Below are 21,973 nucleotides of genomic sequence, written 5' to 3'. Positions count from 1 at the left end.
TATCAGACACCATGAAGCGAGACATCGTGAAACACAGAGCGAAACAGTGAAACACAGAGCGAGACAGTAGGTGAAACAGAGCACGACTTGATGAAACAGAGCGAGACACAGTAAAGCACAGACCGAGACACAGTAAAGCACAGAAGGAGACACACAGTGAAACTCACAGTGAGACACAGTGAAACACAGACCGAGACACACAGTGAGACAGAGCAAGACACAGTAAAGCACAGAGCGAGACACAAAGTGAAAGAAATCGAGACACAATAAATCACAGAACGAGACACACAGTGAAACACAGAGCAAGACTCCATGAAACACACAGCGAGACACACAGTTAAACACAGACAGAGACACACAGTGAAACAGAGCGAGACACAGTGAAACAGAGAGACATCGTAAGACGGAGCGAGTCACACAAACACAGAGCAAGACACAGTGACACAGAGAGCGAGACACACAGTGAAACATAAAGCGAGACACAATGAAGGACAGAGGGAGACACACAGTGAAACACAGCGAGACACACAGTGAAACAGAGCGAGACACACAAACACAGAGCAAGACACAGTGACACAGAGAAGGAGACACACAGTGAAACACAGAGCGCGACACAATGAAGGACAGAGGGAGACACACAGTGAAACAGAGAGAGACACCGTAAGACAGAGCAAGACGCCGTAAGACAGAGCGAGACACCGTAAGACAGAGCGAGACACAGTCACACATAGAGCGAGACACACCGTGAAACACAGAGCGCGACACAATGAAGGACAGAGGGAGACACACAGTGAAACAGAGCAAGACACAGTGAAACAGAGAGAGACACCGTAAGACAGAGCAAGACACCGTGACACAGAGATCGAGACACACAGTGAAACACACCGTGAAACACAGAGCGCGACACAATGAAGGACAGAGGGAGACACACAGTGAAACAGAGCGAGACATCGTAAGACAGAGCGAGACATCGTAAGACAGAGCGAGACACCATAAGACAGAGCGAGACACCATAAGACAGAGCGAGACACACAAACACAGAGCAAGACACAGTGACACAGAGAAGGAGACACACAGTGAAACACAGAGCGCGACACAATGAAGGACAGAGGGAGACACACAGTGAAACAGAGCGAGACACACAGTGAAACAGAGCGAGACACACAGTGAAACAGAGCGAGACACACAGTGAAACACAGAGCGAGACACACAGTGAAACACAGAGCGAGACATCATAAAACAGAGCGAGATACAGTAAAGCACAGAGCGAGACACAGCGACACATGGAGTGAGACACATAGTGAAACACAGCGAGAAACTATGAAACAATGCGAGACACCATGAAACAGAGCCAGACACCATGAAACAGATCGAGACACAGTAAAGCACAGACCGAGACAAACTGTGAAACACAGAGCGAGAACAGCAAAACATCATGAAAAAAGAGCGAGATACAGGGAAGTACAAAGTGAGACACACCGTAAAACACAGAGTGAGACACACAATGAAACAGAGTGAGACATCATAAAACACAGAGCGAGACACCATAAGACAGAGCGAGACACTGAAGCACAAAGTGAGACACATAGTGAAAAACAGAACGAGACACCGTGAAACACAGTAAGAGATACTGTGAAACACAGAGCGAGACACACAGTGGAACACAGTACAAGACACCGTGAAACACAGTACGAGATACCGTGAAACACAGAGCGAGACACACAGTGAAACACAGTACAAGACACCGTGAAACACAGTACGAGATACCGTGAAACACAGAGCGAGACACACAGTGAAACACAGTACAAGACACCGTGAAACACAGAACGAGCACTGTGAAACACAGTACAAGACACCGTGAAACACAGTACGAGGCATACAGTAAAGCATAGAGCGAGACACGGTGAAACAGAGAGCGAGAGACAGTGAAATGCAGAGCGAGAGAAAGTGAAATACAGAGCGAGACACCATGAAACACAGTGAGACACAGTGAAACACAGAGCGAGACACTAAAACACAGCACGAGACACAGTGAAACACAGAGCGAGACAAACAGTAAAGCACAGAGCGATACACCATGAAACACAGAGCGAGACACCATGAAACAAAGGGCGACACAGAGTAAGACAGTGAAGCACAGAGCGAGATACACAGTGAAACAGAGCAAGACAATGGAAAACAGTGAGACACATAGTGAAGCACAGAGCGAGACACACAGTGAAATAGAGCGAGACACACAGTGAAACAGAGCGAGACAAACAGTAAAGCACAAAGCGAGACAACCAGTGAAACACAGAGCGAGACAACCAGTGAAACACACAGCGAGACACACAGTGAAATAGAGCGACACACAGTATAGCAGTGAGACAAACCGTGAAACAAAGTGTGAGACACCATGAAACAGAGTGAGACACTGAAATACAGCGCGAGAAAGGCTAAAGCACAGAGTGAGACACAGTGAAACACAGAGCGAGACACACAGTGAAACAGAGCGAGACACACCGTGCAACACAGACAGAGACAGTGAAGCACAGAGCGAGACACAGTGAAACACAGACCGAGACACATATTGAAACACAGACTGATACACAATAAGACAGAGCGAGACACACAAACATAGAGCAAGACACAGTAAATCAGAGTGAGACACACAGTGGCACAGAGAGAGACATATAGTGAGACACAGAGCGAGACACTATGAAACACAGCGAGACAGATAGTGAAACAAAGGGAGACACAGTGACAGAGCAAGACACAGTGAAATACAGAGCAAGACAACGTAAGACAGAGAGAGACACTGAAGCACAGAGTGAGACACATATTGGCACAGAGCAAATAGTAAAAAACAGAGCGAGACACTATGAAACACAGAGCGAGACACAGTGAAACACAGAATGAGACACCATGAAACAGAGCGAGACACAGTAAAGCACAGAGCGAGACACCGTGAAAAACAGGGGGAGACACAGTTAAACACAAAGCAAGACACAGTGAAACACAGACCGAGACAGTGAAGCACAAAGCGAGACATCATAAAACACAGAATGTGACAATGAAGCACAGAGCGAGGCACACAGTGAAACACAGCGAGACATCATGAAGCACAGAGCGAGACACACAGTGAAACACAGACAAAGTGAAACACAGAGCGAGACACCGTAAGACAGAGAAAGACACACTGAAACGCAGAGCAAGAAAGTGACACAGAGCGAGACACTATGAAAAAGATCAGACACCATGAAACACAGAGCGAAACAAACAGTGAAACACAGAGTGAGACAGTGAAACAGTGAGACACCGTAAGACAGACAGAGACACACTGAAACACAGAGCAAGACACAGTGACACAGAGAGCGAGACACACAGTGAAACAGAGTGAGACACAGTGAAACACAGAGCAAGACACAGTAAAGCACAGAGCGAGACACAAAGTGAAACACAGACCAAGACACAGTAAATCATAGAACGAGACACACAGTGAAACAGAGCGAGACAGTCAGTGAAACACAGAGCAAGACTCAATGAAACACACAGTGAGACACACAGTGAAACACAGAGCAAGACATCATGAAAACAGAGCGAGACATCATGAAAACACAGCGAGACACCGTAAGACAAAGAGAGACACACAAACACAGAGCAAGACACAGTGACACAGGGAGTGAAACACACCGTGAAACACAGAGCGAGACACAATGAAGCACAGAGCAAGACAAACAATGAAACAGAGCAAGACACACAATGAAACAGAGCGAGACACAATGAAGCACAGAGAGAGAGACACACAGTGGCACACAGCGAGACACACAGTGAAACACAGAGCGAGACACTATGAAACTGAGCAAGACAAATGAAACAGAGCGAGACATAGTGAAACACAGCAGGACACAGTGAAGGATAGAACGAGACACACAGTGAAACAGAGCGAGACATAGGGAAACACAGAGTGAGACACAGTGAAACACAGACCGAGACACACAGTGAAACACAGAGCAAGACACAGTAAAGCACAGAGTGAGACACAAAGTGAAACACAAACCGAGACACAGTAAATCACAACAGAACGAGACACACAGTGAAACACAGAGTGAGACAGTCAGTAAAACACAGAGCAAGACTCCATGAAACACACAGCGAGACAGTGAAAACAGAGTGAGACACAGTGAAACAGAGAGAGACACCGTAAGACAGAGCGAGACACAGTGACACAGAGAGTGAGACACAATGAAGGACAGAGGGAGACATAGTGGAACAGAGCGAGACACAGTGAAACACATAATGAAACAGAGCGAGACATCATAAAACAGAGCGAGATACAGTGAAACACAGAGCAAGACAATGAAGCACAGAGCGAGACACACTGAAACACAGAGCAACATACAGTAAAGCACAGAGCGAGACATACAGAAACAGAGCGAAATACACAGTAAAACAGCGAGAAACTATGAAACAGAGTGAGACACACAGTGAAACACAGAGCAAGATAGTAAAGCACAGAGTGAGACACCATGAAACACAGAGAGACACACAGTGAAACACAGAGCGAGATATACAATGAAACAGAGCAAGACACAGTAAAGCACAGACCGAGAAACAGTGAAACGAAGAGCGAGACACACAGTGAGACACAGAGGGAGAACAGCAAAACATCATGAAAAAAGAGCGAGATACAGGGAAGTACAAAGCGAAACACACAATGAAACAGAGTGACACATCATAAAACACAGAGCGAGACACTATGGAACACAGAGCGAGACGCAGTGAAACACAGCAAGTAACTATGAAACAAAGCGAGACAGTAAAGCACAGAGCGAGACACAGTGAAGCACAGCGAGAAATCATGAAACACAGAGGCAGACATTATGAAACACAGAGCGAGACTTCGTGAAACACAGAGCGTGAAATACAGTGAAACACAGAGCGAGACAAAGTGAAACACAGACCGAGACACACAGTAAAATACAGATCGAGACACAAATCACAGAACGAGACAGTCAGTGAAACACAGAGCAAGACGCAGTAAAGCACAGAGTGAGACACAGTAAAGCACAGAGCGAGACACAGTGAAACACAGCGAGAAATCATGAAACACAGAGGCAGACATTATGAAACAAAGAGCGAGACTCCATGAAACAAAGAGCGAGACACAGTGAAACAGAGAGAGACACCGTAAGACAGAGCGAGACACAGTGACACAGAGAGTGAGACACAATGAAGGACAGAGGGAGACACACAGTGAAACGAGACACAGTGAAACACAGTGAAACACAGAGCGAGACTCCATGAAACGCAGAGCGTGAGATACAGTGAAACACAGAGTGAGACACAGTAAAGCACAGAGCGAGACACCGTGAAACAGAGCGAGACACAATGAAACACGACGCGAGACACAGTGAAACACGGCGCAAGACACAGTGAAAAACAGGGCGAGACACAGTGAAAAACAGAGCAAGACAGTGAAGCACAGAGCGAGACAATGAAGCACAGAGCGTGACACAATGAAGCACAGAGCGAGACATCACGAAACACAGAGCAAGACACAGTGAAACACAGAGCGAGACACATACTGAAACAGAGCGAGACACACAGTGAAACACAGAGCGAGACAATAAAGCACAGAGCGACAGTGAAACAGAGCGAGACAATGAAGCACAGAGCGTGACACAATGAAGCACAGAGCGAGACTCACAGTGAAACACAGAGCGAGACATCATGAAACACAGAGCAAGACACAGTGAAACACAGAGCGAGACACATACTGAAACACAGAGCGAGATATACAATGAAACAGAGCAAGACACAATAAAGCACATACCGAGACAAACAGTGAAACACAGAGCGAGACACACAGTCAAACACAAAGTGAGACACCAGGAAACACACAGCGAGACAGAGTGAAACAGAGCGAGACGCCGTGAAATACACAGTGAGACACAGTGAAACTGCAGCCCGTTCCATTAGCTCTTAAATATTACACATTGTATCCCCTCGACCCCCCTCTCACCGGCAGTGTCAGCGATGAACTCTCTGGTCCAATCAGATTCAGCCGGTTCATGAGGAAGCTGCTGATTGGCTGCAGAGGATTCAGTGGTGAGGAACTCCTGAGTCCAGTCACCTGACAGGGCGAGCGCTGCCACTCCAGGGGCTGTAGAGAGACAGACAGACAGCCAGCCAGCCAGCAGGAAACACACACTGTAATGAGCAGTGCCATAAGAACATAAGAAAGTTTACAAACGAGAGGAGGCCATTCAGCCAGTCTTGCTTGTTTGGTTGTTAGTAGCTTATTGATCCCAGAACCTCATCAAGCAGCTTCTTTTAGGATCACAAGGTGTCAGTTTAATCAACTCATTCAGAACAGGTTTACCAGATTGTTCAAACTCTTGTCATTTCAGTTATACACCTGCACAGAGGGAGGAGCCCTGGAAAGGGGGAGGCAAACCCTGCTGACCAAGGATAAATCAATGTTCTCTGGTGAAAGACGCTATATAGCCCCCTATATAACATTGTCTCTCTCGCCTCGCTGGCCTGCTCAATCAACCCCCCCCCCCCGTCTCTCTCTCTCTCTCTCTCTCTCTCTCTCTCTCTCTCTCTCTCTCTCTCTCAGGATTGTGGGAGGGGCCTGTGAGCAAGGAGCAGTGAATTGTGTGAGCAGTGAGCTGTGTTAGTAACTTTAAAACAGTCGGGTGGAACGGCGGGGGGGGCTGACTCCTAGACACCGGTTCAGGTGTATATTTGACTTGAATGTTTCCGTGAAGGATGTGTTGTTGGCAGTGGGAAAGGTCAGTCAGGTTTGGAAATATTAAATCTGCCTCACAAATGAACAAATAGTTGTTTTCCCGAGTCAAGAAAACCTGGTCAGTAAAATTTAGAAGAAGGGTTCGTTAGAAATGGTTCATTAATTTCAGTCATGCCCCTATCGACACCTCTGACTAAAGTTATTCTTTCAAATATTCCTCCATTTATCGATAACGCTGTACATCAGGGGCTCCCCAGTCTGAGTGAGGAGGAGTGGCACGGGCTGGACGCCCCACTGACCTTCCAGGAGCTCACTGCCGCCGTCATGCAGCTCTCCAACCAGAAAGCACCCGGGTGCAGGATGAATTTTCTAAACAGTTCTGGGACTGTATCAGACAGGTCATTTACAAGGTCCTGCAGAAGTGCAGCTGGGATGGAGAGCTGCCTCACGCTGCTACCCAAGAAAGGAGACCTCTGCAATCTTAAGAACTGTGGATCAGTGGTGCATAAGGATCAATCTTATAGTGTACCAGACCTATCCATTTTTGATAACTTGTTTTTAATAAGATATCTTTTTATTGTGTCCAAACTTTTTAATATTGATATTGGTTTAATTTCAATGGACTAGGAAAAAGCCTTTGACAGAGTATTTGTTGAAGGCAATTGGTTTTGGCCCTGCTTTTATTTCTAATATTAGACTCCTCTATAAGAATGTTTTCAGCCTGGTGAAAGTGAAAGAGTGCACCCTTCCTAGTGCAGAGCAGGATATGGCAGGGCTTTCCCTCTCAGGGATGCTCTACTCCCTCTCTATAGAGCCCTTCCTGCACCAGCTGAGGGAGAAGCTGCCAGCTACACCCAACAGCACCTCCATCAGGCTATCTGCATATGCCAATGACCTTATTGTCTTCATTACTAAAGGCAGGGACATCGCTGTGCTGGAATCCTGCATTAAGAATTATGAAAAGGTCACCTCAGTTCAACTGGGCAAAAAGTGCAGCTTTTCTGTCTGGTAGCTGGGAGTGACTCCCCCATCGCTACCCCCAGTGTTGACCTGGGAAAACACTGGGGTAAAGATACTGGGAGTGTTTTTTGTAAAAGAAGCATTCATGCAACAGAACGGAGGAATTTCTGGATAAAGTGAAGGGGAGTCAGCAGAGCTGGCAGTGGCTCCTTTCAAGACTCTCATTTAGGTGGAGGGTCCTTGTTATTAACAGTCTGGTGGCATCTATGCTCTGGCATAGGCTGGTGTGTCTGGACCCTCACCTGGGTCTGTTAAATGAGATTCAGAAGTGTCTGGTCAAGTTTTTCTGGAGTGGGTATCACTAGCTACGTCCGGCTGACTGTACCTCCCCCCGTGAGGGGGGGGGGCCCACAGGAACTGATTGATATCCCCAGCAGGGTGGCAGTGTTCACTGTAGGCTGCCCAGAAGCTGCTCTACACCCGAGTTGACTGGAGGCCTGGCACACTCGCTCCTGCACAGAGCGGAGGGGCTAGGGCTCGACAAGCACCTGTTTTTAATAACCATCAAAGGAAATAGTGCCCGAAAAAGAGGGATTGGTCTGAAGCAGAGCAGGATAAGGGAGCTCCTGGCGGGGAGGAGGTTGGGGGCGAACTGGGAGAGCGGGAGGAAGAGCAGCCCCCAGAGCCCGCAAAGCCCAAGGCAGCAGTGCCTGAAGCCGAGCCAGTTCTGCTTGAAGCCTAACTGACACCGCAACATAACAGAGACACAGCCTCAGCCAAGCGCAAACAGCCGCAGGACAAGAGACTGGACAAAGCAACAAAGAGTTCAAAACAGTAGCTAAAAAAGAAAAAGAAAAACAAACGGTCTGAAGGAGAGCCAAAGCGGGACCCTGGCTTCGTCTCTGTGAGCAGCGGAGAAAAGACACAGTGCCCCAGCCTGAAAGTTGAGGAGAGCGGTGGCGATCCCCAACCGATGCCAGAGAAGGAGCTGACGTCTTCCCGGGAGGCTGTGCCACCTTGCCCAAAGGAAAAAAGCAGTACAGAACTGCCCCAGTCTGACTACGAGACAGGGAGTAAAACAGGGGGCACCGAGGCTGAAGCTGTGGCTGTGGAGAGAGGCAAGGCCGTTGAAGAAGACAGGGCAGACGGCGTAAAAGATGAGTGCATGTACAAGTCGGATGACAAGGGGCTCTCGGATTTCTTGTTAATCTTGGCTGTCCCTGACAGCCAACTCGTCATGAAAAAACTATATACATTGCAAGATATTCTTGACAGTACCAAAGGTAAGAGGGAAGTGGACATTAAAAGTCCGTGTCCCCCCCCCCCCCCCCCCCCCCAATTTAAAATGATTTTTACATTCTGCACATGTAGTCTCCAGGAAGTCCACGCTTGAGGAGCTAGATCAGCAGAAGAGATAATATTTTTAAAAAGCAGTAATGGTAAAGAAAATGATACAATCAAATACATTATTTTAAAACTGATTTTAATAAAATATTTTTATTTTCAGTGTTTGTTTAAACTTGATCATCTTAAATATTTTAGCCGCCATAGAAAAGTTTATTATTATTTCTTTTAACATTAACGGTTGTAGACAGCCTTTTAAAAGAGCAGTTATTTGATTTTTTTAAATCACAAAAGGGCTGGGGTTGTGGAGACGCACATTGAGCAGGAGAATGAGGCGGTCTGGCTGTCAGAGTGGGGAGGTCAGTGTGTGTTCAGTCACAACTCCAGCACCAGGAGTAGCGGTGCTTTTTAATTAAGACCTGGGTGTCAGTGTAAAGCAAGTACAAGAGATTGAGAAAGGGTGGCTTTTAAAAAGTAGACACAAATAGCTTTTAACTTTACTTTTATAAATATTTATGCACAAAATACCTGAAGATAAAAAATTACATTGTTTAACAAGTTGAATCAAACCATTTTAAAATGCAATAATAATGACTTAGTGGTTGGGGGTGATTTTAATTGCACTATAGATTTTACAAAGGATAGGAATACTGAGGAGCCATATCCTCAATCCTCCAAAGAGCTTACTGCAGGTTTACAGTCCAGTGACCTGGTTGACGTATGGAGATGTCTGCATCCACATGCTCGACAGTACATCTGGTCCCAGTCTCGCAAGTAACTACACATCTAGAGCACGACTGGACCAGTTTTATTCATTCCGTTGTTACCTCAGTTTTTTAATAGGGGCAAGTACCGTTCACAATAGTCTATCGGACTACCACTGCCTGTTAGTTAATAAACTTATTCCAAGGTCACAAATATTCTTATTGGAATTTTAACATTCAATTATTATAATTGTCAATTTAAGGCAGTGGTGGGACATGGTCACTGGACAAAGCAGTCAGGGAGTTAGAGTGACAATATTCTAAATATAGAAAATAACGAAGATCACTCTAATAAGCAAACCTTACAAAAAATAAAAGAAAAAAGAAATGTGCTGGGCAGCTTGCGAGAAGGTGAAGGGGGCTTTGATGCGCTCTCGCTTCATGGAGCTGAGGGACATGGACGCTCCCACTTCTTTCTTCTTTGACCTGGAGAAGAAGAGCGTGCAGCCAGCAGCTGAGGTGTCTGCGGACACCCTGAGGCAGAGAACTACACAGCAGAGAGGAGATCAGTGAGGCAGCTGTGCAGTATTACAAGCAGCTATTCACAAAAGAACAGTGTGATCCTGATGTCACTGCGACCCAGCTCCAGGATCTACCCAGCCTGAGTGAGGGGGAGCAGAGTGAACTGGATACAGATCTGACTTCAAGGAATGACCGCTGCAATGACACAGCTCTCCAGCGGGAAGGCACCTGGGATAGATGGCCTCCCTGCTGAGTTTTTCAAACATTTCTGGCCGGTGATCGGGGAGGGTGTCTTCCAGGCGCTGAAGGAGAGTCTGGAGAGAAAAGAACTGCCTCTCAGCTGCCACAGGGCAATGATCACACTGCTGCCCAAGAAAAGAGACTTGTTTCGCTCAATCCTCAGAGTTGGGGAACATTGTCAGAGCAGAAGGAAGCAAGTTTTCTTCCAGGACAACCTTGTACTTGGCTTGATTCATGCTAAAGCTGCCCGATTCCAGCCTTGCTGAAGCACCCCCAGATCATCACCGATCCTCCACCACATTTCACAGTGGGTGCGAGACACTGTGGCTTGTAGGCCTCTCCAGGTCTCCGTCTAACCATAAGACGACTAGGCGTTGGGCAAAGCTAAAAATTGGACTCATCTGGGGGTGCTTCAGCAAGGCTGGAATCGGGCAGATTTGTCTTTGTGAAGGACGCATGAATCAAGCCAAGTACAAGGTTGTCCTGGAAGAAAACTTGTTTCCTTCTGCTCTGACAATGTTCCCCAACTCTGAGGATTGGTTTTTCTAGCAGGACAATGCTCCATGCCACACAGCCAGGTCAATCAAGGTGTGGATGGAGGACCACCAGATCAAGACCCTGTCATGGCCAGCCCAATCTCCAGACCTGAACCCCATTGAAAACCTCTGGAATGTGATCAAGAGGAAGACGGATGGTCACAAGCCATCAAACAAAGCCGAGCTGCTTGAATTTTTGCGCAACATCAATGTGAAAGACTGGTGGAGACCATGCCAAGATGCATGAAAGTTGCGATTGAAAATCAGGGTTATTCCACCAAATATTGAGTTCTGAACTCTTCCTAAGTTAAAACATTAGTATTGTGTTGTTTTAAAAATGAATATGAACTTATTTTCTTTGCATTATTCGAGGTCTGACAACACTGCATCTTTTTTGTTATTTTGACCAGTTGTCATTTGCTGCAAATAAATGCTCTAAATGACAATATTTTTATTTGGAATTTGGGAGAAATGTTGTCAGTAGTTTATAGAATAAAACAAAAATGTTCATTTTACCCAAACACATACCTATAAATAGTAAAACCAGAGAAACTGATAATTTTGCAGTGGTCTCAATTTTTTCCAGAGCTGTATATAATATATATATATATATATATATATATATATATATATATATATATATATATATATATATATATATATATATATATATATATATACACATATATATATATATACACATACATATATATATATCACACACACACACACACACACACACGAGCTGCACATTTAAAACAGTCCAGTCCAAACAGCTAAAAGGGACTGTAGACACAAAATGGAGAAGCCATTTACAGGTAGCAGAAGAGTGAGCTTGTATGGAGGGTGTTGTATAAACTGCCCTTAACCAAGAGAGTGGAGGGAACTAGTCTGCAGTGGAGGATCCTGCACTGTGCTGTGTCTACGGGACGGTTCCTCCACAGTGTGGACCCCAGCATCAGTACTGAGTGCTGTTTCTGTGGGGAGGAGGAGATAGTGTTCCACATATTCAGTGACTGTCAGGCTGGGGTCATTCTTTCACCTCCTGCAGGGGCTCCTGCAAGCTCTTGGGGTGACTTTCAGAAAGGAGATTTTTATTTTTTGGTCCCTGTGATAGAGAGAGAAAGGATCGATGCTGTAAATCTCCCTCCCGATTAGAAAGGGCGCTGTGTAAGGGGGAAGGTAAGCTGCCTCCTAGAGCTGCCACCTCGGTGGTAGGTGGAAACCGGAAGGTGACCATATTAGGAGGGGCGCGTAGCTGCAAGTACTCAGGACGATTCCATTGCAGTCAGCTGCGGGGCAGCCCTCTATTAGGGAAACCATGGCAATGCGGTGACTGCGGGGAGGAGTTTGCTGGGTACAAAGGGGAGCAGCTACGGCAAAACCTCTGCTTACGCTAAAAAATGAAAATAGACGGCCGGAGCCTGTATTGATTTATTTGGTTTTTGGATTGCGTGTTTTGTGTTGCAGAGGAGGAGTGAGCCGTGGACCGGCGAAACACAGAGCACGTCCCTGCACAGCACAGCACAGCACAGCACCGCACCGCACCACTCACGGCAACACGCTTCTCAGCACCAAGATCACTGCGTGCACGGAGAACGTGGGGACGGACAAAGTCCCGTTTTTGGTTACTTTTCATTTTAATTAAGAAAAGCTGCCGTGTACCCCCCAATACCATTGCTGGTAAAGGGGTGGACTTATTTGTGTTGGTGTTATTTTTCTTATTATTTTTGTTATTATTAAAACACACAGACTGTTTTGGGAGAAAGATTGTGTGGACCCCCTTCATTCACTGCACCTGACCACAGTCCCCTTATAGGTTTAAAACAAGGAATAGGATTGTTTAAATTAACTATTTTAGGGCAGGCAAAAATGCCCATTTTAATATCCCGGAAAAATAAGATTAGAGAGGCAGGACTAAGAGATAAGAACATAAGAAAGTTTACAAACGAGAGGAGGCCATTCAGCCTATCTTGCTCGTTTGGTTATTAGTAGCTTATTGATCCCAGAATCTCATCAAGCAGCTTCTTGAAGGATCCCAGGGTGCCAGCTTCAACAACATTACTGGAGAGTTGATTATAGACCCTCACGATTCTCTGTGTAAAAAAGTGCCTCCTATTTTCTGTTCTGAATGCCCCTTTGTCTAATCTCCATTTGTGACCCCTGGTCCTTTTTTCTTTTTTCAGGTCGAAAAAGTCCCTTGGATCAACACTGTCAATACCTTTTAGAATTCTGAATGTTTGAATTAGGTCGCCGCGAAGTCTTCTTTGTTCAAGACTGAATAGATTTACAGATTCAATGCATTGTACTGTTTTAACATTACTTCCCTTGATTTAAATTCAACACTATTCACAATGTATCCGAGCAGCCTGATGGCCTTTTTTATAGCTTCCCCACATTGTTAGATGAAGACATTTCTAAATCGACAAAAACTCCTAGGTCTTTTTCATAGATTCCTTCTCCAATTTCAGTATCTCCCATATGATATTTATAATGCACATTTTTATTTCATGCGTGCAGTACCTTACACTTTTCTCTATTAAATGTCATTTGCCATGTATCTGCCCAGTTCTGAATCTTGTCCAGATCATTTTGAATGACCTTTGCTGCTGCAACAGCATTTTCCACTCCTCCTATCTATGTGTTGTCTGCAAATTTAACAAGTTTGCTTACTATACCAGAATCTAAATCATTACTGTAGATTAGGAAAGCAGAGGACCTAATTCTGATTCCTGTGGTACTCCACTGGTTATGACACTCCATTCCAAGGTTTCTGCTCTAATTAGTACTTTCTGTTCTCTACATGTTAACCACTCGCTAATCCATGTACATGTGTTTCCATTAATCCCTACTGCGTTCAGTTTGAGAATTAATCTTTTGTGCGGGACTTTGTCAAAAGTTTTCTGGAAATCTAAATAAACCATGTCATATGGCAGTCCATGAGGCAGTCTTCCCAGCGACAGCGAGTGGAAGCGACAGCGAGTGGGAGAAGTACAGGCGTGGAAAAGTACAGAGCAGTTTCGAAGCAGAAAGGAGAAATTGCATCTTGAATTGCTTTAATCAGAAAACAGAGGACATTGGGGAAACACAGCAGCAGCTCAAAGTCAAACAGCCGCGTGTGTTTTTCTGATAACAAACAACCTGAAACTCGGAGCAGCTGATTCAAATTCAGCGCCGTTTTGAGACACGGGCGAGGGGAGGAGCCAACAGCACAGCAGAACAACGCAGTTAAACGAGGCAGTCTTCCCAGCGACAGCGAGTGGAAGCGACAGCGAGTGGGAGAAGTACAGGCGTGGAAAAGTACAGAGCAGTTTCGAAGCAGTTTGAAAGCAGGTTGACGGCTGCAGAAGAAACTAAACTTAAAAAAAAAAACCCTCAACATGGTCTTCAAGCCAGTAATCTGTGACACCTGCTTGATGTGGGAAATCCGAGAAAACCCAGCGGAGCTAAACCAAGTGTGCGTAAAGTGCCGCGCGATCCAGGATTTGCATAAACTAGTAAGTATGCTAGAAATGGAGCTGGAAGAAGTGAGACAGCAACAGGATCTTGAGGAACTGGCACACCCACAATTCATGGAAGTCTGCATCACCCCTAACAGACTGAAAGCCACCAGGGAGATAGAAGGTCAGAACAGCTGGGTTCAGGTAGGCAGAAGCAGGGAAAAAAAGAAACTTCGTCAAACACAACCACCAGAAATCAAAACAACCAACAAATTTGAGTCACTTCAGAATTTTGATGAGCAGAACCAACAACAAGAGAATGAAAGGAACAACATCCAGGACCCTATTGACAGTGGTGACCAGACAGCAAAAAGAAGGGAGGTCATGATTGTTGGGGACTCCATATTGAGAAACACAGCAAGTTCAATTCGCAGTTTGGACCCCCTTACTACAACAGTGTGCTGCCTTCCGGGAGCCTCGGTCAAGCACATCACTGAAAACGTGGACAGGCTCCTAGAACGAACAGGAGACGACCCGGTAGTAGTCGTCCACATCGGTACAAACAACATTGGAAGAGACAGACCAAAATCCCTGCAAAACAAATTCAGAGAGCTAGGAAGGAAATTAAAAGAGAAAACCAAAACTGTGGTATTTTCTGGTATACTACCCGCACCTTGCAAAGGACCATATGGACAGCTGGAAATAATTAATCAAAACGCATGGCTGAAGACGTGGTGCACACGGGAAGGCTTCACCTATCTTGATCATTGGACCACATTCTACAACGAGGACTATCTGTATAGACGGGATGGACTGCATTTAAATAACAAGGGAACTAGTCTACTCGGAGAAAAGATCCTCGAGCAGGTTCGGAAGCATTTAAACTAGAAAGGAAGGGGGGAGAAATCAACAAAAAAAACAGAAGGGAGACCGCATCAAAACAAGAACAACAACTCAGGTAAGACAACCATTAAATGTATTTATCTAAATGCTAGAAGTATCAGAAACAAAATTCTAGAACTTGAAGCTACTGCACTAACAGGTAACTATGATGTGATAGGTGTTACAGAAACGTGGTTGTCTGAGAGTGATGGGGACGAATATAATATTTGTGGGTATACACTGTATAGGAAAGACAGGCAGGACAGAAGAGGAGGAGGGGTAGTGCTATACATAAGAAACAGTCTTGAAGCCCAGGTGTTAAACCTGGACAAAGAAAATAAAACCGAATCAATATGGGTCAGAATAACAGACAAAAATTCAAAAGGCATAATAATAGGAGCATGCTATAGACCGCCAGATTCAGACGGTGAGCAAAATAATCTGTTATACAATGACATTAGAAATGCGTGTAGCAAAGGAGAAGCCATACTAATGGGGGATTTCAACTTCCCCCAAATAAAATGGGAAAACCCGGTGGGTAGCGCGAAGGATGAAATAGAAATGGTGGAAATGACAAATGACTGCTTCCTAACACAATTTGTCAAGGCACCCACTAGAGGGGAGGCATGCCTTGATTTAGTCTTTTCAAATAACGAAGATAGAATAACTAAAACAGAGGTCAGAGAACCACTGGCAAACTCAGACCACAACATGGTCTCATTTGAAGTGTTTTTTAAATCCCCAAAAGTAAAGACTAAAGCTAAGGTTTACAATTTTAGAAAAGCAAACTATGAAGGTATGAAACAGAGACTAACAGAAGTAGATTGGAGTAAAATAGAGAAAACACCCACAGAAGAAGGATGGTTGTTCTTCAAAAATGTAGTACTAGAGGCGCAAAACAATTATATCCCTAAAGTAGACAAATCTAAATGTAAAACTAAATTGCCAAAATGGTTTAATAGATCAATTAAAAAAAAATATTCAGCGAAAAAAAGGCACTTTACAGAGCATTAAAAAAGGACCAAAAAGAAAGTACGCAGAAAGAGTACACAGAACTGCAAATGCAAGTCAAAAAGGAAGTTAGAAAGGCCAAGAGAGAAATAGAAATGAACATTGCTAAGGGAGCTAAAACCAATTCCAAAATGTTTTTCCAATATTATAACAGCAAGAGAACATTCAAAGAGGAGATTAAATGTTTAAGAGATACAAATGGCAAAATCGTAGAGGAAGAAAAAAAAATAGCAAATATGTTAAATGATTACTTTTCACAAGTTTTTACAAAGGAAGATACTGACAACATGCCCCACATGTCATCCAGTTCCTATCCAGTTTTAAATAACTTTAGCATAACTGAGGCAGAAGTGTTAAAGGGACTAGGAGCTCTTAAAATAAACAAATCCCCTGGGCCGGATGAGATCCTCCCAGTAGTACTCAAAGAAATGAAAGAAGTAATTTACAAACCGCTAACCAAGATCATGCAGCAGTCTCTTGACACAGGGGTGGTACCGACAGACTGGAAAATTGCAAACGTAATACCGATCCACAAAAAGGGAAACAAAACTGAACCAGGTAACTACAGACCAGTAAGCCTGACTTCTATTATATGCAAACTTATGGAAACTATAATAAGATCCAAAATGGAAAATTACCTATATGGTAACAGGGTACTGGGAGACAGTCAACATGGTTTTAGGAAAGGGAGATCGTGCCTAACTAACTTGCTTGATTTTTTTGAGGATGCAACATCCATAATGGATAATTGCAAAGCATATGACATGGTTTATTTAGATTTCCAGAAAGCTTTTGACAAAGTCCCGCACAAAAGATTAATTCTCAAACTGAACGCAGTTGGGATTCAAGGAAACACATGTACATGGATTAGGGAGTGGTTAACATGTAGAAAACAGAAAGTACTGATTAGAGGAAAAACCTCAGAATGGAGTGTGGTAACCAGCGGTGTACCACAGGGATCAGTATTAGGTCCTCTGCTATTCCTAATCTACATTAATGATTTAGATTCTGGTATAGTAAGCAAACTTGTTAAATTTGCAGACGACACAAAAGTAGGAGGAGTGGCAAACACTGTTGCAGCAGCAAAGGTCATTCAAAATGATCTAGACAAGATTCAGAACTGGGCAGACACATGGCAAATGACATTTAATAGAGAAAAGTGTAAGGTACTGCACGCAGGAAATAAAAATGTACATTATAAATATCATATGGGAGATATTGAAATTGGAGAAGGAATCTATGAAAAAGACCTAGGAGTTTTTGTTGACTCAGAAATGTCTTCATCTAGACAATGTGGGGAAGCTATAAAAAAGGCTAACAAGATGCTCGGATACATTGTGAAAAGTGTTGAATTTAAATCAAGGGAAGTAATGTTAAAACTGTACAATGCACTTGTAAGACCTCATCTTGAATATTGTGTTCAGTTCTGGTCACCTCGCTATAAAAAAGATATTGCTGCTCTAGAAAGAGTGCAAAGAAGAGCGACCAGAATTATTCCGGGCTTAAAAGGCATGTCATATGCAGACAGGCTAAAAGAATTGAATCTGTTCAGTCTTGAACAAAGAAGACTACGTGGCGACCTAATTCAAGCATTCAAAATTCTAAAAGGTATTGACAGTGTCGACGCAAGGGACTTTTTCAGCCTGAAAAAAGAAACAAGGACCAGGGGTCACAAATGGAGTTTAGAAAAAGGGGCATTCAGAACAGAAAATAGGAGACACTTTTTTACACAGAGAATTGTGAGGGTCTGGAATCAACTCCCCAGTAATGTTGTTGAAGCTGACACCCTGGGATCCTTCAAGAAGCTGCTTGATGAGATTTTGGGATCAATAAGCTACTAACAACCAAATGAGCAAGATGGGCCGAATGGCCTCCTCTCGTTTGTAAACTTTCTTATGTTCTTATGTTCTTAAGTTAGTTAGACACAATCTCTCTTTCCTAAAACCATGTTGACTGTCTCCCAGGACCCTGTTACCATATAGGTAATTTTCCATTTTGGATCTTATTATAGTTTCCATAAGTTTGCATGTAATAGAAGTCAGGCTTACTGGTCTGTAGTTACCTGGTTCAGTTTTGTTTCCCTTTTTGTGGATTGGTATTACGTTTGCAATTTTCCAGTCTGTCGGTACCACCCGTGTCAAGAGACTGCTGCATGATCTTGGTTAGCGGTTTGTAAATAACTTCTTTCATTTCTTTGAGTACTATTGGGAGGATCTCATCCGGCCCAGGGGATTTGTTTATTTTAAGAGCACCTAGTCCCTTTAACACTTCTGCCTCGGTTATGCTAAAGTTATTTAAAACTGGAAAAAAATTACTGAAAAGTAATCATTTAATATATTTGCTATTTTTTTTCTTCATCTACGATTTCGCCATTTGTATCTCTTAGATATTTAACCTCCTCTTTGAATGTTCTCTTGCTGTTGTAATATTGGAAAAACATTTTGGAATTGGTTTTAGCCCCCTTAGCAATGTTCATTTCTATTTCTCTCTTGGCCTTTCGAACTTCCTTTTTGACTTGCATTTGCAGTTCTGTGTACTTTTTCTCTGTACTTTGTTTTTGGTCCCTTTTAACGCTCTGTAAAGTGCCTTTTTTCACTGAATATTTTTTTAATTGATCTATTTGGCAATTTAGTTTTACATTTAGATTTGTCTACTTTAGGGATGTAATTGTTTTGTGCCTCAAGCACTACATTTCTGAAGAACAGCCATCCTTTTTCTGTGGATGTTTTCTCTATTTTATTCTAATCTTCTTCTGTTAGTCTCTGTTTCATACCTTCATAGTTTGCTTTACTAAAATTGTAAACCTTAGCTTTAGTCATTACTTTTGGGTTTTAAAAAGTACTTCAAATGAGACCATGTTGTGGTCTGAGTCTGCCAGTGGTTCTCTGACCTCTGTTTTAGTTATTCTGTCTTCGTTATTTGAAAAGACTAAATCAAGGCATGCCTCCCCTCTAGTCGGTGCCTTGACAAATTGTGTTAGGAAGCAGTCATTTGTCATTTCCACCATTTCAATTTCATCCGTCATGCTTCCCACCGGGTTTTCCCATTTTATTTGGGGGAAGTTGAAATGCCCCATTAGTATGGCTTCTCCTTTGCTACATGCATTTCTAATGTCATTGGATAACAGATTATTTTGATCGCCGTCTGAATCTGCCAGTCTATAGCATGCTCCTATTATTATGCCCTTTGAATTTTTGTCTGTTGTTCTGACCCATATTGATTCAGCTTTATTTTCTTTGAATTTTTGTCTGTGATGTTGTCAGATTACTTCGTATTTTTGTAGTTGGCCAGGTAATGGTGGATTTTAATTATTTTAAAATGTTCAGTAACCTAGAGGCCTTTAGGAGGTGATGTGTGGGAGATGCCTTGTGCTCACTGAGTGAGGAGGGAGAGGTGCTGTTTAACTTCTAGTTTTAATTTATATTTGGTTTTATTGTTTTACAGTGTTTTTTACTTTGGTTTTAATCTGTTTTTACAGGAAAAGCACTGTTTATTTTTGTGTTTTTGTTTTTTATTTACATTTTATGATCCTTTTATTTGGTTAAAATCTGTTTTTAAAAGGCGAACATGATGTTTTTTAGGATTATATGCTGTTCTGCTGGGGAGGTAAAGGATCTTAAAAGTCAAACTCTCTCACCTCTCTGGGGGGCGTGTCTATAGCTGGCCTGCTCGATCTCTTGCATCTCTGCCAGCAGGTCGTCCATCTTGAAAGTGGGTGGCGCTCTGGAGAGGGCGGAGACTCCCACCCTGGTGGAACTCCTTCGCTGACCAGCTTTAATGGGGGGGGGGGGGGGGGGGGGGTGGTTGGGGGGGGTCTTAAATAATTTATACAATATGATGATGAGCGGTTAGATAACAGAGATATCCATGCCTTATACCAATGTGAATCACAGCACTCTGCATTGAAGAGAAACAATGAAAACAGATTACAGATTGCACAGGATCAGAGTGCACATTTTCCTGCCCTATTAAATAACTGGCTGTATTCTCCATATCAGCATGGCTGACCTGCTCATTCTGCCCTTTTAATAACATCACTGCATGTACTCTCCATGTCAGCATGGCTGACCAGGTCCCCCGGCAATACCACCAGCCCCACGTTAGAAATGAAGCGGTGCTAAAAAAGTGTTCTTTTAGTGAAGTTCCTGTTCCACCACAAAGGTGTTCCCCAAGCCGAAGCGTTCTCTTAGGAGTTTCCTTTACGCGGTGATTAATGTCTCAACACTTGTCTGTCATTTCCACATCATGTTTAATTCTTATCATTTATGTTACAGGGTCTTGCACCCACTCAAGATCAAAGCCACGGAGACCTCTCAATAGCGGGGTGCTGCTCCAGAAGCAACGCCACTGCACTGCAACACAAACCGCATTACTCTAGAAGCAATGCCACTGCACACTTTAATATCACTGAAACACAAACCTCATCCTCTGTGCACACAGCGACTGGCTTGGGGACCTAAGAGAGAAAGGTAGAGGGGAAAGAAGAAAGGCAGAGAGATTATTACATTTGCAACACAAAAAATAAATAATAGTAATAACTTCTCACAGCTCGGTATATAGGTGATGCGCACCAATGTGTTGATTTTGATATGACATCGTTATCGATAATAACACGCATACAGCGATATCGTGGAATTAAAAAATAAATATTCTCATTCTTTGTATTGCTAATACTGCACAGAGAAGAAGTACAACCAATAAACCCCATTCATACCAATCACTGTCAGCTTCGCAGGCAAACCCCACATACTGCAGTATGAGAGAAATGGTTCATTGCACTGACTGGCGTTTAGGTACCAAATATTGTTTGCATGCTGTATGAAGTTTGGCACTGCTCACCAGCTATTGCCGGTCTCTTTCTGAAGTCTGTGCGAGGATTGCAATTTTGAGGTGGATGAAGATGGAAGAGTAAAAGATAACAAGACCTTGTTTTTCTCCATGGATATTATGAAGCAAAGCATCACTAAATTTCACCATTGGGGAGGGAATCTAAAGAGGCAAGTGTGCTACAGTAACCTTCGTCAAATTCCTATTACCCCTGCTCAATCACATGCTCTTGGACTAGAGGTCTATTTAATATCAGGTCTCTGTCTAATATCTGTCTCTGTCTAATGTTGTTGAAGCTGACACCCTGGGATCCTTCAAGAAGCTGCTTGATGAGATTTTGGGATCAATAAGCTACTAACAACCAAACGAGCAAGATGGGCCGAATGGCCTCCTCTCGTTTGTAAACTTTCTTATGTTCTTATGTTCTTAAGGCTCAGTTAATTAGTGATTTTACTCAGGATTACAACACTGATATTCTCTCTTTAACTGAAACTTGTCTTGGACTGAATGACAATGTTTTCCTGATTGAGGCTTCTACAACTAACTATTCTTTTTTCCCCAGAAAGCTCACTCTACTGGGCGGGGAAGTGGGCTTGCTACAGTTTTCAGTAGTGAACTTGGAATCAAACAGGAAGTCGTTGAAGGTTATTCATCTTTTGAAGTTTTAACCTTGACATTAAACATTCCATTATATTGTAATTACTTATGGACCACCTAAGTCAAACCCACCATTTCTGACTGGATTTGGGGATCTGCTATCTATATTAGAAC

General features: G+C 43.6%; 1 protein-coding gene across 1 annotated transcript in view; it reads right to left on the bottom strand.

Annotated features, from left to right (window-relative positions):
* Positions 1–21,973, bottom strand: part of pex5 (peroxisomal biogenesis factor 5) — a 77,069-nt gene that overhangs the window by 28,180 nt on the left and 26,916 nt on the right. The window contains 4 exon segments of the mRNA XM_041268415.1: positions 6,005–6,145; positions 20,013–20,134; positions 20,137–20,147; positions 20,796–20,831. Of these exon segments, the coding sequence (XP_041124349.1) occupies positions 6,005–6,145; positions 20,013–20,134; positions 20,137–20,147; positions 20,796–20,831 (310 nt within the window).

Source organism: Polyodon spathula, chromosome 13, assembly GCF_017654505.1.
Source record: "Polyodon spathula isolate WHYD16114869_AA chromosome 13, ASM1765450v1, whole genome shotgun sequence".
Classification (NCBI taxonomy): Eukaryota; Metazoa; Chordata; class Actinopteri; order Acipenseriformes; family Polyodontidae; genus Polyodon; species Polyodon spathula.
The sequence above is the reverse complement of the archived record's forward strand: the minus strand, read 5'-3'. Positions and strand labels throughout refer to the sequence as shown.